Here is an 18,086-nt window from a genome sequence, read left to right on the forward strand (position 1 = left end):
CTCCCTTGCTGGTTCATGCTTACAAAAATAGGGATTTTTGAACCCTGATTATATGAGGTACATGAGTGTAGCACACTCAGATGGAAAACCTCACCAACATCATGTCAACGTCCGTTTTAAAGTAACGTTACCATAACACAGTCACAGTAGATCCACCATTAGCCTTCCCTTTTCATATCAGGTTGTATTCGCTATAACTACCGCCTCGCTATACATTATCCCGCTTATTACATGGCTACCTACCAAATAAATACTTTGACACAAAATATTGATTTAAAAAGGAGTTTATTGATTTAAAAACGATTCTATTGCTTCCGCTAAACCGAACTGCGTCCATAGCAACGCTCTGTTTTTCATGGCAACGGTCTGTTATCAAGAAATAACAGACCGCATTCTACATTGGAATTCAACCAAGCCATGTAATAAAATAAAATAATAACGATTATAGTAGTAATGTTCAGAGATGCAATAGATTATTATAGTGCAGTTTTTAACTAATGGGAATATTGTTTAGCTTATTTTTGGTTTAATTTGGTTTACTTTAGTTATTTAATTTATTCAATTATTTTGTTTTGCTATACTTTTCATGCCAACTTGCCATGGCCCTCCTAGCACCCCCTCGCGGCACCCAGGGGTCCCCGTCCCCACTTTGAAAACCACTGCTATAAAGCATATGACTTCAGTTTCTTGAGAGAAAGGGCTTTCTTATGACTTTTGAAGCAGTGAAAATATTCTTAATATTGCATACACTGAAACTGAAATGACTTGAAATGACTCGAAACAAAAATGGTAGGACTTTGGACTCGACTTGAGACTTGTTGGCTTTGACTTGTGACTCGACTCGGGACTTGCCTCATCTTTGACTCGACTTGACTCGGGACTCGAGGGCAAAGACTTGAGACTTACTTGTGACTTGCATAACAATGACTTTGTCCCACCTCTGTATGTACCACTGCGAAGTATTGCAGTGGGAAAAATATTCGATTCGTATTGCAGACCAAATTGCATTGTGCCCCTGAGGTGATTTTTATGCAATATCAACACTGCACCCACACCAACACCCACTATTCACACAGATGTCACACAGTGTTTTTTCCTCTTACTTCACTTTTGTTGGACTTTTAAGCCTCACCCAGTCTTTGCCTGTTCTTGGACTCAAGTGCTGTCCACAATAGACCTGTCACAGCTGATTGATTTCTACACCATGCTGCTCCTTTGTCATTACTAGGTCATTGTTCTGAGGTGTTTTTGTCCTGATTCAAAAATAACTTCTTCTGACTTCGTCCGGCAAGTGTATGTGACTTTCTTGCCTTTTATAGCTCATAGGAAGTTGGGATTTCCAGCGACAGACTGCATGCGATTGCAACAAACACACACACACACACACACACACACACACACACACACACACACACACACACACACTAACACATCTCACAATGACTGAAATCATTTGTTTTTCTCATTGATTCTCTGAAATGATTTGAAAGTCTATTTGTAGTCTTTGAGAAAGAGAAAGATGGAAAAAGAGAGGAGGGAGGTGAATGCAAGAGAGGCAGCGCTGACATATAAACTGCTCCCTTAAGACATATTTCAGCACAGGTGATGATGAAGCTGGTGATTTCAAACCAAATCCCAGTCACTAAAGGTTAGGGAACCATTGTGGGTAATTTGATTCAGCAATTCATTCAATATTAAATAAGTTATTCAATCATTCATCCAGTAATTATAGTGGCCAATGTATTGAAGATGGCACCCAGTAATGATGATCTGCTCCATCTCTTAGAAGTGAAACTGAAAGAGAGAATCGGGATGTAAGCCTGGATGGACTGTCAGGAACTCAAATTGACCAGAATTGAGAAAAAGCAGACACAACTCATTCTGTATATTTTCCATTGTGGTAGAGATTTAATACATACCTGGATTGGGCTGGGCTGAAATTTACAATATTGCTGTAAACTGTTTCCCCAATTAGCTGAATTTAATACTCACAGATGGCTTTAGCAGAGTGATCCTGAGGGGCAGTTTTACAGCGGATGTATGGAAGATTTTGACCACTGTAATATGTTTTGAGTGGCCCTCTGTTTACATAATGTATTTCCCACAATCCTCCCTGTAGACCTGCAACATCACAACTGCTCATCTGGAGCACTAGCTGGTCCCAGTAGTTAGAATAATAGGACAGTCCTTAAAATAGATGCTCCCTGCAAGGGCAGAGTCAACACAAAATCCACTATTTGTTCTGTTTTTGTAATAGCTTGGCTTGGGTTTTGTAATTGTGAGTCTTTTTCTTGTCTGAATATGAGGATAAGAGCTTCTGATTGCTCATTAAACATTAATCAGCTTCAGTAAGAATTAATACACAACTCCTCTGGATTTCAAAATTCCAGTGATGCTAAAAGCAAGGAGGAAGATTGAGTTTCATTTGCCAAATAGTGTGGCAAAAATGTGCATGGCAACACATTTAACTTAAATATACTCAGTGTTGGGAAGGATACTTTCAAAACGTATTCCGTTACAGAATACAGAATACATGCCCAAAAATGTGATTTGTAACGTATTCCATTACATTACTCAATCTGAGTAACGTATTCTGAATACTTGGATTACTTCCACATTGAATTGCATTTTATAAGTTTAGGAATGCGGCCATCAAATCCTGCTTACTAAACAGGCCTATTCTGGTGTGTTCTTCTGTTCCAACTGGCTGAATGTGTACCTGAACAATTGATAGATTTTTGTATTTGTAGTCCCAACCTGCATACTACAAAAATCTAACCGCAGTCTAAGCTACCACGAGCTAATTTTAGCTAACGTTAGCTAGCATGTCAAATGGGGCTAGTCAGTATTTCAACGGCTCTGGCTAGTAAATCAGCACATAGGAGAATGTAAAGTCGCACGTCAACTAAGCAGGTAGCTACCTGATACAACTAAAAAATAGCAAAGTCGACAACAGACGACTACCCCTGGCTAATAAAAAAAACAACTTACTTTAAGATGCTTCTTCATGTTGGAGGTGGAGTAATTTGGATGCTGAATGGAGGTTGGTTGCTGGCAAGCAGAGTTATATTTCGTTCTCCCTTCTCTTTCTTTAATATGAAATGCTGTTTGAATTTCCAAGATAGAAACGCATTCCTGCCCTGGCTCTGTTGTGCCGGTTCCGTCTCCATTGTGACTGATCACGGAAATAGCTCATTTTTTCATTTTCATATTGGGGGAAATGCATGGAGTTGCCTTAATTTATTTAGAGAGTGAATAAACTTGTGAAACAGAGAAGTATCGTCAAGTAATCTATTGATTTCAACAATGTAACTGTATTCTAAATACCAACTATTTAAATTGTAACTGTAACGGAATACAGTTACTCATAAATTGTATTCTGAATACGTAACGCCGGTACATGTATTCCATTACTCCCCAACATGAATATACTAGATGCAGGCCAAGGGTTAAAATTGCATTTAGTGTCAAGGTTGTGATTTTCTGTTGTAGTTTTATCCTGTTTTATTGTGTTTATTTATTCTCTGTTTCCTTATTGTTGTACATGTCTTGCTTCTGTCTTCTGTTTTACCTTGTTGTGTATGTTTCATGCTTAGTTTCCTGTTTTATTTTGTAGTCTCTCTGTTTCTCCCATGTCATGTCTTGTTTTACTTCCTGTCTTGTGTTTTCACGCCTTTGAGATTGCCCCGCCCTGATGTCTTTCACCTGTTCCGCTGTACCTTGTTTCACCCTCGTTTACATGTGTATTCAGTCTGTGTGCTTTCTCTGTCTGTTGTTGGTTTGTCGTCATTTGTCGTCTGTGTTTTGTGAAGAGTTCTGTCCTGTGAGTGTTTTTGTGCTCCTGGATTTTTCCAAGTTCCTTCTTCCTCCTTAGTCATTCATGGCAATAACAGAGTCCCGAAAGTCCTATTGTAAAAATGAAGGAATAGCCTTAACATTCACTTTGAAGATGTCACAAGACATAAACCATCATGATACATTTTAAGTGAGTTTATTCGATTGGCTGAGCACTCTCTGCAATATGGGCCCTTCGACTTTGTGGAAAAATCCAAAAAGCAAGTGCAAAACAACAGCAGAAGCTCTGTCTAAGGGGCCTCTAAAGGGTGGTGATAGACAACGACCGAATTGTGCTTCTGGTGGTAGTAGGACAGTGGTACGGTACCTGCCCTGCCATGTCCAGGGTCCCATTGTCTCATAATCCGGCCACGCCCTTCACATGCTTTGTTTAATGACAAAATGAAAATGATACAGTATTATGCCATGCACACTGATTATACTGTTATCCCTAAAATCCCCCCCCCCCCCTTGTGATTTTAAGATAAGATAAAATAGACTTTATTAATCCCACACTGGGGATTATTGGATCTAATTGCTTTTGTACAGTTTTTTTCATTTTTTTCATCATCACTTCTATTCTTTTTTTGTTATTCTTATTTCTTACCTTTTGTCTATGTATCTGTACTTGTAATCGGCACTTTAATCTGGGTTGCTGCAACAACTGGATTTCCTCCCTGGGGATCAATAAATGATATGATTGGTTATGATGCATTTGCAAACTATTTACATTAGCCTTTTGACTCCTATGAAGTCAAAAAGGTTGGTGTCAGCGTTTTTTATACCAGAATTAAATCAGTGTAAAAGTAAATGTTTGTTGTTATACTTTACCAGTTTTCCCCTTTAAAAAAAAAACAAAAAAAAACGAACATATACCCTTACATTATGTCTCCGTTGCATTCCAATCTCATTCTGTAGTCTCTACATACTGTGAAAGTCAGGCAATTCCCCTGAGAGACATTGGGAGCCGTGCTTAACAATATTCTCTGCAGGGTTTATCCTGCCACGCAGAGAGCTGCCTCCAGTGGTTTATGTTCTCTGTTATATGTAAATACAAGGATGGGGAGAGGGGTGTTTTCAGAGAGATTTCTAGATCAATCACACACATGAACACACATGCACACACATTATTGGACATGTGTGCGTAACCAATACATAATTCATCCACTGACAACATATTACCCACTGCGCAACAAGACACAGAGGAGTCACTATAATTTCATGTTGCAGTCATCTCCAATGGAAACATGTGTTGATTGATAGTAAGTCCACTGATTGGCTTTGCAGTCAACCATGATGTGGAATAACTGCACTATGATATGCATGCACATGTGCACACGGAGATGATTTTAGTTATTAATGTCTACCGAATTAAAGCCAATGTTGAAACGTGTTTTTCTACTCAGAAACATTTCTGCTATGACAGCTGCCACAAAATATCAGTTAGGTATGCATTGTTACTCTACTTACGTTACTCACAAATTTGTCAAAAGTGCCAGCTCGTGTCAGCTCACAATCAGCAGACAGTAGACTCACTGCGGAGGAACGACATGTCTCTCTCTCATATTGAATTCACACAATACACTGACACTTGATTGCTGACATAATTCAGTTTAATCGGATCCACAGAAACAAATGAGACACAACAATTTGGCTTTAATATAAAACTTTTTTTGCGTCCTGTCATGACATTGTTTGCCTTGGGCCCCCTCTTACAATTGCAACATCTAAATAAAAGGCAGGTACAATCATGTTTTCTGTCTTTTTTCAACATATTCTCATTCTCAGCTGTACTGCAAGGAAAAACACAGGACAACACACCCCTCCACCCACATGTCTTTGTCTTTATAATACCGGCATTCACTTTTATAAATATTTACAGTGCAGTTGTCTCTGTTACATTTCAAACAATATATTTGTTTACCATCCTTGATCAAAAAGTTCATCAGCTATCCCTTTCTGAAAATCCTTATTGGCTCTCGGGTGACTGAAAGTGATCATATTTGGAAAATATCAAAAATTAAACCCAGGCCATTTCTGAACTAAATTTAAAGGTTTAAAAACTCCAATCCTTTAATTTAACCATTTCTTAATCCAAAATTGTAAAAGTGGTTCTGTGTGGCACATTTAGCTTTCTGAGTCATGAAATATGAGCCCTGATCTGATCTGCAGAAGAAAATAACTAAATACACTGTATAATAAGAAATAAATATCAGGTGTTTACTTCCTCCACAGTGTTGCGGAGGAGGGTCTGGCTAGTCCACACAGCATTCCGGGATGGAAGACAAACGTGCTCTGGTTTATTGGCATTTCTTTAAACCAATCACAATCGTCATGGGTGGCGCTAAGCTCCTCAAGGAGCAGCTGCAAAATAGCCTCGGGAAGGAAGTTTTGGTGGAACGTGTGTGCGTTCAAAAGTTGTTTTAGGCGTGGAGAGAAAATTCAGATTGGACAGGTAGTCTAGCTAGGTGTCTCAATTTACCATGAAGAGATCTGAGGAGCAGTTAACCATAGTCCTCATAAATCCACCAGAGTTTAAAATTCCAACACAAAAAAAGAGGAAGGAAACGGACATCAGCGAAAAGACATGCATCCGGCAGAATTTCCACCGCCACTGGAGCAATCCCGGAAGTGGAACGTCGTGAATATAGACTACTCTCTTGTAAACGTGGTGCTTGTTTCAGAAAAAAATATTCATTCATTATGAAATGAAAAACCTTTCTGGCACATAAAATGACTTTTTCTATTGTGTAGAAAATCACTTAATGTTCTGTGTTTGCCATATTCTACTGTATAATGTTATGAAATAATGTGAGGCTGTATGGACAATGATTGGAGCAGTATGATGATCATGCTCTGGAGGTACTTCGGTTTATGTACAACACTAAAAATCACATCACATTAGCCAAATTGCTTTTCATCCAATAAACGATGAATTTTCTGCATGAAGACAAATGAAGAATGCTAATTAACTCTCCTAAATGCAGGTATATACACTTAAATATTGTTCCACCCCATATTTCTCCATTGTTCATATACATTCAGTCAGGAAAATCTGTTTCAAAAGGTGAAGGACGGAGTTATTATAGATAAAAAGGGAGGACGGAATGTGCATGAAAAGGTAGATTTGATGCCTGGTCAATCCAACTGATTTACTGTAAATCCTATCATGGCTTCTTAGTATTTCCTCATTTGGCATTGGTCATTTAAAACCAAAATAACTTGAACATTATAGTCCATCCTCTGCCTCAACATTGCAAGCACTGCGTGATGAGAGTCAGTGATGTCCAGTGAATCTCTCAGTTCTTCTTTCATCTTGATATGAGAGACAAGACAGCTCGAGTCATGCTTACTGAAGTCCACATTCAGTTTCATAAAAAAAAAAAAAACACTTTTGATTTTTGTTTTAGTAGGAGAGTACCACAAATGAGCGTCCATTGCTGCAAACTTACAAACAACACAAGTGCAGCTCACAACGGCAGTAGCAGTACAGATGGAAAGATGTGAGCAGGGTCGGTGGCGAAATGGCAGTCCTCCATGTACACGTACGTATACACACACACACACACACACACACACACACACACACACACACACACACACACACGTTTCTTTTTAATTTATTTTATCATTCCTAATGTCTGATGTCAATAAGTGCTTTTTTCGCTTAACGTCCCAAAACCAATCAATATTAATCTGCAGCTGGGCAGGTTAAAACGTCATGATCTGTGTGGGTTACTTGCTCGTTTTCTTCCCACTCAGGCTGTTTTGTTGGCACATGATAAACACTAATCCGAAACATCAATAAGCACAAACAGTAAGAGTTTTCATGAAGATGCCTCAGAGCAGGTTGTCTTCATACATTAGTCTCCTCTCCGTCCAGAGGGGATGTGCGGCACTGCACCTTCTCCTCCAGACACGCGTCCTCTGTGGTAGTGGTCACATTACTACCAGTGCCTCGGTGTGGCAGGAAAGAGAACTGCAGGGTGTGTCTACTCCTGGCGGGCCCGCCTTTCCTTGTCCCGTTGCTGTAGGAGACGACTAGTCGGCGGTTGTCCTCCAGTACGGCGGAGCACGAGGGGTCTCTGTCAGCCTCGTTGAGGCGAGGCGAGTCACCGCTGGGATCACTGGTATTGTTGTCATGGAGATAGGGCAGATTGCCAGTGGCAATGCTGCCGCTCTTGATGTGCGGAGTGTGGCTGTGGGTGTGACGGTACTCCTCATCGATGTCCTTACCTAGCTTCCACCTCTTCCACTTTTTTAGCATCTCTGACTGCACCTGAGGGGCAGAGAGAGAGAGAGCAGATAGAGGACAGACACATGAAGATTTGTGATGAAGATTAAATAAGACGCTGAGCACTTCATTAGATGGACTTGCTCTCTTGCCAAAGACTATGGATATATGGACAGATGGATGATGTTGTGTCTGTCCCACTTTGTAAACAAAAATATAGAGTAGAACTTGAACAAAGATGGAGCTTTACACAATATAAAAGGTCCGATAAAGGCTGGCAAAAGGAATACTGATTGAAAAATGTCTTATTTATTGTCTCTACAAAAGGAAAGGAAGGAACTGCAGCAAAGGCAGATATTAAATTAAGGTGGTGCTTGAAATGAAAGCACATCTGTCTCACCTCTTTGTTGACGAAGCAGTACAGGATGGCAACCAGCAAGCCCTGAAAAAGAAAGTGGATTTTAAAAATTTCAGTCACGTCAGATACCGGAAAATAAAAAATAAAAATTCATTATAAAGCAGGTCAAGGTGTTATATAAATACTGGGAAATTATCAAAACTCACATCCACAGAGATATTCACACAGCCCTTGTTTAGAAACGGTGCCTTTAAACAAGCCGTCAGGACTTCCGTATGTTGTTATGTCACAACTCCTATATAGCGTATAACTATACAAAATGATCACGTGCAGTGCATTCCCCATCTGCAGTGACGGTGCAAAAATGCAGAGAATGCAGATGTGGAAGACCTGGAAACGTTGACCAATCAGAGCAGACTGGGCATTTTTTGTAGAAGGGCTTGAAGAGATAGGTACGGTGGCCCTGAAGTGCAAATCACCACAGCAATTAGAGAAACGCAACAACAAATCATAAAACGGCAACGGCAAATATGAAAACAAAACGGCAAATAAGAAAACACGACAGCAAATAGGAAAACACGACAGCAAATATGAAAACACGACGGCAAATATGAAAACATGACGGCAAATATGAAAACACGACGGCAAATAGGAAAACACAATGGCAAATAGGAAAACACGACAGCAAATATGAAAACAAAACGGCAAATAAGAAAACACGACAGCAAATAGGAAAACACGACAGCAAATAGGAAAACACGACGGCAAATATGAAAACACGACGGCAAATATGAAAACACGACGGCAAATAGGAAAACACAATGACAAATATGAAAACACGACAGCAAATAGGAAAACACGACAGCAAATAGGAAAACACGACAGCAAATATGAAAACACGACAGCAAATAGGAAAACACGACGGCAAATATGAAAACACAACGGCAAATATGAAAACACTTCAACAAATCACAAAACACAACGGCATTAACTTCTACCGGAAAAGGTAGGGCCTATCTAGTAGAGGACGGACCCTCCTGATTGGACAGACGCACTGTCTGTCTTTTGACAGGAAGGAGAGGTGAAAAAATAAAAGTGCCTCACTGTCTATGCTTTTAACAGACGGACTAGCCGTTTCTCATTTCAAAACACTGGACGAAATGGATGTGGAACTATGAACTGTGCTGTTGGTGAATCGGCGTCAGTCTGCTTGCAGGAGGAGAATATTCTGTCAGGAACTTTGCTCGCAACGTGCAAAGGTAGGTAACGTTACCGACACCGATAGGCTTTAATGTAAGCAATAGTCGTTTTGTCTTATTTATCCCATGTCAATAAATTAAAAACTCGTGGGAGTTCATGTTTGTACAGTAGTCATAACACTTACCGGTAAGGAGAATTGCAGTAGCTAACCGTTTACATTAGCTTGTAGTTTACTGCATGTATGAAACATTAGCTCATTGTCCAGTAGCTTCTAGCTTTCAGACAAATGCAGTGCAAAATATGATCAGCAACTACAAGGTAAACGCTACCAGCTAATGAGCTACCACAGGCAGTATGATATGCATTAAACTGCAAGTGAGAAAGGGTAAATAGTACTGTAAACACACAAGCTACAAGGCTACAACCAACATATGAAAAGTCATAATACCTCCATTGATAAACCCCCACTAACACAGTAAAGGTAGGTGTAAGTGTGTTAAATGGTCAACAGTTGTCAGTTAAGACCATGATGAAGAAACTACACCACTACACAGTTACATGAAGTACCTTCATGTTTCAGTATGCTTAAATATATCTAATCTTACCAGGACAGGTTGGATAACTACTGGACTAACCTAATCTTACCAGGACAGGTTGGATAACTACTGGACTAACCTAATCTTTCTCCTTCTGTCTGCAGTCCGGAAGCAACACCATCATCGGGAGCTGAGTCTGATCGCCGCTTCATGTTGAATATACTTGTGTACAGTATATAGTAATGTTTGAATAAATGTTATAATAAAGATATATGTTTCATTAATGTCTTTTTAGAGCTTGTATACCTAACTAGTTATTAAAACAGGTAGCATCTGAATATAATTACTCAGTTAGAAGTTTCCTGTGTCCAGGTCATAATTTGATGGAAAAATAAACATTGAAAAACAGTTTATATTATATACACACCCAAAAACTTAAAAGACACAGACAAACTAGTTAATTTAATGCATTTATTTTTTGAATGGCAATCTCTAATATAGCAAATAATCTATTCAACATCTCTTTTTGGCCTCTGTCTCCCTGCTTGTCTTTTGCTTTCCCTCTCCTCCTCATCTCTCCCTTCTCGTGACGCTAGTGCAGCCACGACGCTGAAGTTGGCATCCGATTCGCAGCTTCTGATTTGGCAGTTAAGGGGAACTTAAAACAGTTTTTTTAACCTCTTACTGTATTGAATGAGTGTTAGTCATTAAGGTAAATTTATAATTATGTCTAAAACACACTTTTAGATTTGTGAAAGCTTTATTGTCTTTATGAGAAAAGTTTTTTTTCACATATAAACCACATTAGACTAGATCTAGATCCACCTAGACTTGTCAAATCTGGACTACATTATCCCAGAGAGGCTAAGGAGTCTTAAAAACACAGTTTGGGATTTGTGAAAGCTTTATTCTATTTGTGAAAATGCCATAAAGGGAGATTTTACTGTTTTTTGCATATGTAGACCACATTGGACCAAGTCCACATCCAAAACCACAATACCTAAACTTGTCAAAACTGGACAAGAATTAACTCACTCTCTCCATGTCATTTATTATATCCATGAGCAGGTCTTCCCCTGTACTTGTGTAAACACGGTAACGCAAACTTGGTAATCTACAGTGGGCAATACAGCACCGTAAAGAAAAGACCTTTACGACAGCAGGTGTGGTGAAAATACTACCACTTTTGTCCAAAGTGGCCGCTAGAATTAACACAAACTGAAAGTTACATATAGCCACTTTAAGTCATAGAAAAAAATGTCTTCATGAATATAATGTGGAACTGCTGTGGACCTATCTCTGACAGCAACACATTTAGGATGTATTTGATCCTGTCAGAAGACACCATGGTGCACACTTTATCAGAGAGTGTGTCACAGCTGTCGAGGAAGTTTGACAGGTATTTCACAATCCTGTCCAGCTGGGTTTCATCATCAAAGAAGATCGGGACCCAGCGTTCCCCAGAAGTGGGGTTGCTCCTCACCTGAGACAATGGCCTATGAAGTATGAATTAAAAAAATCTTAATAAATACTCAGTCCTGCCTCTTTTTCTGAGGAAAGGTGAGAAAACAACACTTATGTTGAAGGAGAAGGATTTGAAGAGTAAATTAAACCACTGGCAAATCTATGACGATATTTGGATTGATTTCCAAAAGGTAAAAATAACTTTTTCTACTTTTCTTTTGAAGTGAGAAGGAAGACCTGCTCATGGATATAAGAAATGACATGGAGAGACGTGGACTTGTACGTTGAATGTCAATTAGTAAAGGCCATGCTGTGGCAATAAAATAAAACAGTTTATTTAGCCTCTCTGGGATAATTTAGTCCTGATTTGACAAGTCTTAAGTATTGTGGTTTTGGATCTGGACCTGGTCCAATGTAGTCTATATGTGAAAAATACAGTAAAATCTCCCTTTATTGCATTTTCACAAATAGAATAAAGCTTTCACAAATCTCAAACTGTGTTTTTAAGACTCCTTAGACTCTCTGGGATAATTTAGTCCTGATTTGACAAGTTTAGAAAAACGGTGAAATCTCCCTTTATTGTGTTCTCATAAAGACAATAAAGCTTTCACAAATCTAAAAGTGTGTTTTAGACATAATTAATAATTTACCTTAATGACTAACACTCATTCAATACAGTAAGAGGTTCAAAAAACGGAGGATCAGTCACTTCCCTGCTGAATCGGACAGTTTTAAGTTCCCCTTAAATTTCCCCTTAACTGCCGAATCGGTAGCTGCGAATCGGATGCCAACTTCAGCGTTGTAGTGCAGCCTCCATTTGTTCCTTAGTCCCTGTTAAAAGACAGCAAACACAAGAAAAAGATCTTTACCATTATAAATGCTATAACGGAATGTTATACTTGTTACATGGGAAACTACTCATACATTTTAGCTTTCATTTAACGTTGCTAGTGAAGTTAACAAGGTGCAGCTTTACCTCCAATCCTGCAGCTACAACTGATAAACAAACCAATTTCTAAATTTCTGCTAACATTACACATATACAGTAACGGCTTACAGAAAGAGATGAAAATGCCACCGGACATTAAACCTTACGAACACAAATGGCATAAAAGACAGCAACACAGCTAGCTAGCTAACAGCCTAATGTTAAATGATAGGTTCAGTTAGCTTAACGTTAGCTTGGGTGTATCTACCTAATTATAATAGCAATTTGTACCAGCATTAATGCGTAACACTTGACATTGATGTAACACATTAACGGTGATAACAAATGTACGGCAAACACTAAATATACTTACATTTAAATGTTAATTGTGCCATCAGCGATGCCGCTCCAACTCCCACTTAGGTCCGCCATTGTTGTTGTTTTTTTAACGAGCCGGCAAAGCCGCGCGCATAGGATTGTGGGTGATTTGGGAGCACGAAAGACAGACAGTGCGTCTGTCCAATCAGGAGGGTCCGTCCACTGCTAGATAGGCCCTACCTTTTCCGGTAGAAGTTAATGCCGTTGTGTTTTGTGATTTATTGAAGTGTTTTCCTATTTGCTGTCGTGTTTTCATATTTGCTGTTGTGTTTTCATATTTGCTGTTGTGTTTTCATATTTGCTGTTGTGTTTTCATATTTGCTATCGTGTTTTCATATTTGCTGTCGTGTTTTCCTATTTGCTGTCGTGTTTTCATATTTGCCGTCGTGTTTTCCTATTTGCTGTCGTGTTTTCATATTTGCCGTCGTGTTTTCCTATTTGCTGTCGTGTTTTCATATTTGTTGTCGTGTTTTCCTATTTGCTGTCGTGTTTTCATATTTGCTGTCGTGTTTTCATATTTGCCGTCGTGTTTTCCTATTTGCCGTCGTGTTTTCCTATTTGCTGTCGTGTTTTCATATTCGCTGTCGTGTTTTCATATTTGCCGTCGCGTTTTTTCTTATTGCTGTTGTGATTTGCACTTCAGGGCCACCGTAGATAGGTACTGTATACAGGCATACAGACAGTATGAGAAAAATAATGTTTTTTGAACATTAAAGCATGTAAACATGTTCTAGAAGAAACCCAAAATACGAGTATAAACTAACAAAATATCAGAGCTTTAAAGGACACAGCTCTAAATATGTTTTCATTTGTTAATATTATCAACATATATAAATATAACTTACAACCTTTGTGTCATAGGACTCCATTTTTGTCGAAAAAGCAGGTAATTAAAAACATGTGAAAGAGCTGTACCATATTCCCCACTATGAAGTTTTGTTATTTGTCACCCAATGCATCAGTATGGGTCCTTTATACCTGTATGAGTTCTTTGGCACAAAGGCAGGCTACACAAGCAATGCTTAGTAGTACTTTGTAAGATAAATGCATTGCTAGTTTAGGTCACAACTGATCTTCAGGTGGCGGTAACACGCCAAAGAAGGCAACAATGCGCCAACAAAAGCAGGGAAGGAAAAGACTGGAAGCAAGTAAACATGGATGGAAACAATTGAAGTTTCATATTTTTCAAAACAATTGGCTTTGCAGATGTTTTATGAGGAGGGACATATGTGTTAGACCTCCAGGACACACAAAGTGCATTTTGGTGAGTGATACTGGATGGTTTACAAGGAAAACTCCACAGGACACCTTTAAATATGAATAGGCTACTGTTCATCCATTTGTACATTGGTTTACTCCAGGTCCATGTATTACTCATTCTCAATGTAAAACCTTTTACAAAAGAAGAATATGAAATGGATAAGTACATTTTAACACTAAATAAGGAGAGGTTTCCTTTAATGTAAAATATTTGTTACAGATTAATCAAAAGAAATACTCATTAGAGTCAAAATAGCTTTTAAAGAAACAACAAAAGGCTTACAATTGTTCATGTATGCCTCAGAAAAGAAAAGATAGAGGCATAAAGAGAAAAATACACGGAGAAACATACTAATGATCGAATGTTTGAGGATGTACGTGTAAATACAGTAAGTTGAATGTTAAGTTGAGCTCTTACCTGGAAAGAGTTGAACAACAGGTCACAGAAGAGGCGAATGAGGCGCAGCATGGAGCCTTTAGGGACAGACTCGTCAATGACGAAGGTGAAGAGGATGGCGTGAATCCCGAGCAGAGGAATGAGAGTCAGAGTGGATTTTGCTAATCTGAACCAGAGGAGGAATATTACAAGAAAGAAAAAAGGTTATCCACTGCTCATTTTAGTTACGACCTTTATCAGGTAAGATTCCAGATACCAGTAAAGTCTCACCTGAACTTGTAGTCAGTGTATCTCATCTGATGTGCTCTGAGTTTAGACATCAGGATTTTGATAATTCGTATGAATATGAAGAAGTTAATCTAAAATGTAAAAGAGAGGGGGAGTTAAATGATCTAAAAAAATGTGCAAAATATGTTCTGTAGATTTTTGGATGACATAATGTGTAAGACAGAAACTCCCGAAAATGCCTTTCTGTGCCCTGTGGGATTTGAACACACACACACACACACACACACACACACACACACACACACACACACACACACACACACACACAACCACACACAGACACAGAGTGATCTAGTGCAGACCCTCTCCAATGACAGAGAACATTCATTATTACAACACTGAGGTTATTAACGAATATTAGTTACCAAATTTGGTAACGTGTGTATGTTGTCTTGACAGATGTGTTTGTGTGAATGTGTGTGTGTGTGTGTGTGTTTGAGTGCACACAAATGCAGTTTATTTAGGTGTGAATATGTGTGTGTGGACAATAGTTGAACTGCAGGGTTGTGTTTGGGATTGCTGGAGGATGACATATAAAGTTATACAACTGGACAGCAACTATTTCAGAGATTAAGATAAAGAGAATTTTTCCACAGGGAACAAACTGTGCAAATTAAACAGTCTAGGAAAATGTACGGGTTTCTGAATAATTCAGTGTGTCTTTGTGTCTTTGTGTGTGTGATTGTGTGTGTGTGTGTGTGTGTGTGTGTGTGTGTGTATGTGTGTGTGTTTTTAGAACACCGAAGATTTTATCACGCACACATGTACGCTTTTGCATGAGGTCACAAAGGTTACTACTGTTAGTGTTACTGTGCACTTGTGATCATAAGTGTTTCCATCCATAAAGTTGTTTGTATCTATGGGAACAAGAGGCAGGAAACACACACAAGGAATTCCACAACTTATTTCTGTGTGCGTGTGTGTGTGTGTGTGTGTGTGTGTGTGTGTGTGTGTGTGTGTGTGTGTGTGTGTGTGTGTGTGTGTGTTTTTTTTAGATTTTAGATTTTATAGAAACAGTAGTTGACATACAATTTAGGGTGTGAAATTTTCTCACTATTTTCACTATAATGAAGCTGTTACAAGTTTATTTTCATACTTTAATCTTTGTAGTTTTATCTCCTCAGGCTTCTAACTGTTAGTAGAACAAGAAAAACATGTGCAAAAGAACAGGAACTTCAAGCACATTATTGACTTAAATAGTAAACATACTAAACAAAAAAATCTGTATTGAAATAAATGTTTCACAAAAAAGAGTGCATACTCATAGCCCCTTTTTTCAGATTTATTTGTACATGAATCAGTGACTTTAATCACTATGGACAATTTTGGCTTTTTAACTTTTCGATCATTTTGGCTGTGTTAATAATCTTGTCTACATTTTGACAAAGGTGTGAGTATTTTTCTGAATTTTGGAAGTTCAACCTCAGCTTTTATAATAAGTCGATAATGACTGCATAGCCAGTAGACAGTTAGACCCTTAGGGACAAAAAAACCTCATCATGCATTCTATTCAGGCTTTCCATCTACAACCCTGGCTTCAAAGTTTTAGTTTTTACTATTTCCCCCAGATTGAGCCATTTTTTATGTTTGCCCTATGGGGCAACTATGTGCTATTTTCCTGATTTCCACTCAGGTTATTGCTGCTGTATTATGGAGCATTGCAGTGTTTGATGTTATGCATCAAAATCAATGTTGTTGCCAATGACATATCCCAGACTGTGAAAAAATAAAATTTCCCCATAGCATTTGTACAGAAAATAATTACATATTGTTGTTTTTTTCATAAAAAACAAAAACAAAAGTGGCATTATATAAACCAACTGGCATTTAAAGGGTTAAAATTCTGAAAATGTTTACATATGGCATTGGTTAAATATTTAACTTAGTGAAAGTGGAAAATAATAATATATTATTATATGGCAGTTTTTTTGACACAGACACTTTTGTCTAAGGACATCAGAGCATCTTTTTTTTTACAGGGATACACAAGGGTTAATAGTGTGGTGGACTAAAACTATGAGTAATGTTTTGCTGTATCAGTGTATACTACACTGCAGTAAGAGCCTGAAAGAGTCACGTCACACTCCGTCTTCCCCTGGAGATCTAAAATTAGACAAAACACTTGACTGAACATCTGGCTGATTTGATTATTTTCTTTTACTGCATAAAATCATAGTTAGATGCTACACTTGACTACACAGAGTGGCTTTCTGTCGACATCATCTAAAGTACTCAGTGGGGAGAAATACTAATGTTGCAGATGTATAAAAAATTAAAACTTGGAAATTAGGTGTAATTTTAAGGTGAATCAATATTTTCTACATACTTTCACACATGCACCCAAACACAAGCATTTGGTATCTTTCGGTATCTCTATTCACAGCAACATCTGCAAAGACACAGTTGGGGAATGTCAGCTGCTGCTGTGTGTGTGTGTGTGTGTGTGTGTGTGTGTGTGTGTGTGTGTGTGTGTGTGTGTGTGTGTGTGCGTGAGCGTGTGTGTGTGTGTGTGTGTGTGTGTGTTATGTGCATCTGTAGCTCGATCACATGCCAGCACAGTCTGGACTTGAATTTCCTTCATTAAATTGTTCAATTGTAGACTGCCAGACAGATAATATGCGAGTAAGAGACAAACAGACAGACACAGACAGCCTTACCAGATAAGCAAACAGTATAGGAGAACGGATGATCCACCAATATCCCATGTTAATATTCCTCTCCCAGCACCTACACACAAACACACAGACACACACACACACACACACACACACACACACACACACACACACACACACACACACACACACACACACACACACACACACACACATTTTACATTCTAACTCATTGCTGTTATACTTTTGATTTTGATCTTTTAAATGTATCCAAAGAATCATCACACAGTCATACCAGGGCTCTAGAGTGCGACCAAAATTTGTAAGGGTGCGACTAAGATTTTTCCTAGGTCGCACCGGTGCATCTAACGTCCTCGCATCCGCTGCCTCTCCACTAACGAAGTGATGTCGTTTATATCGATATGGTTTAATGTTGCGTTACGTGACCCATTTCTACTGTAAAGCAGTGCCTGTGTTTGGATCTCTCCTCCGCGCATCCCCGCCCCAAGTCACTCACACACTGCCCACCTGCGACACGCAGACAGACACGGCGCCGCCGGTCCAAACTGCTGACATTTGTCTACAGTTGTAATT

At 38.8% G+C, this 18,086-nt stretch overlaps 1 protein-coding gene across 1 annotated transcript in view; it reads right to left on the reverse strand.

The window, feature by feature from the left end:
* Window positions 1-6,527: 6,527 nt before the first annotated feature.
* Window positions 6,528-18,086, reverse strand: part of gcgrb (glucagon receptor b) — a 53,738-nt gene continuing 42,179 nt past the window's right edge. The window contains exons 10-14 of the mRNA XM_031289200.2: window positions 17,535-17,604; window positions 14,860-14,948; window positions 14,611-14,755; window positions 8,469-8,510; window positions 6,528-8,113 (exon numbers count right to left, since the gene is read on the reverse strand). Coding sequence (XP_031145060.1) covers window positions 7,691-8,113; window positions 8,469-8,510; window positions 14,611-14,755; window positions 14,860-14,948; window positions 17,535-17,604 — 769 coding nt within the window. The 3' untranslated portion in view covers window positions 6,528-7,690. The remainder of the gene's footprint in view (window positions 8,114-8,468; window positions 8,511-14,610; window positions 14,756-14,859; window positions 14,949-17,534; window positions 17,605-18,086) is intronic.

Source organism: Sander lucioperca, chromosome 4 (assembly GCF_008315115.2).
Source record: "Sander lucioperca isolate FBNREF2018 chromosome 4, SLUC_FBN_1.2, whole genome shotgun sequence".
Classification (NCBI taxonomy): domain Eukaryota; kingdom Metazoa; phylum Chordata; class Actinopteri; order Perciformes; family Percidae; genus Sander; species Sander lucioperca.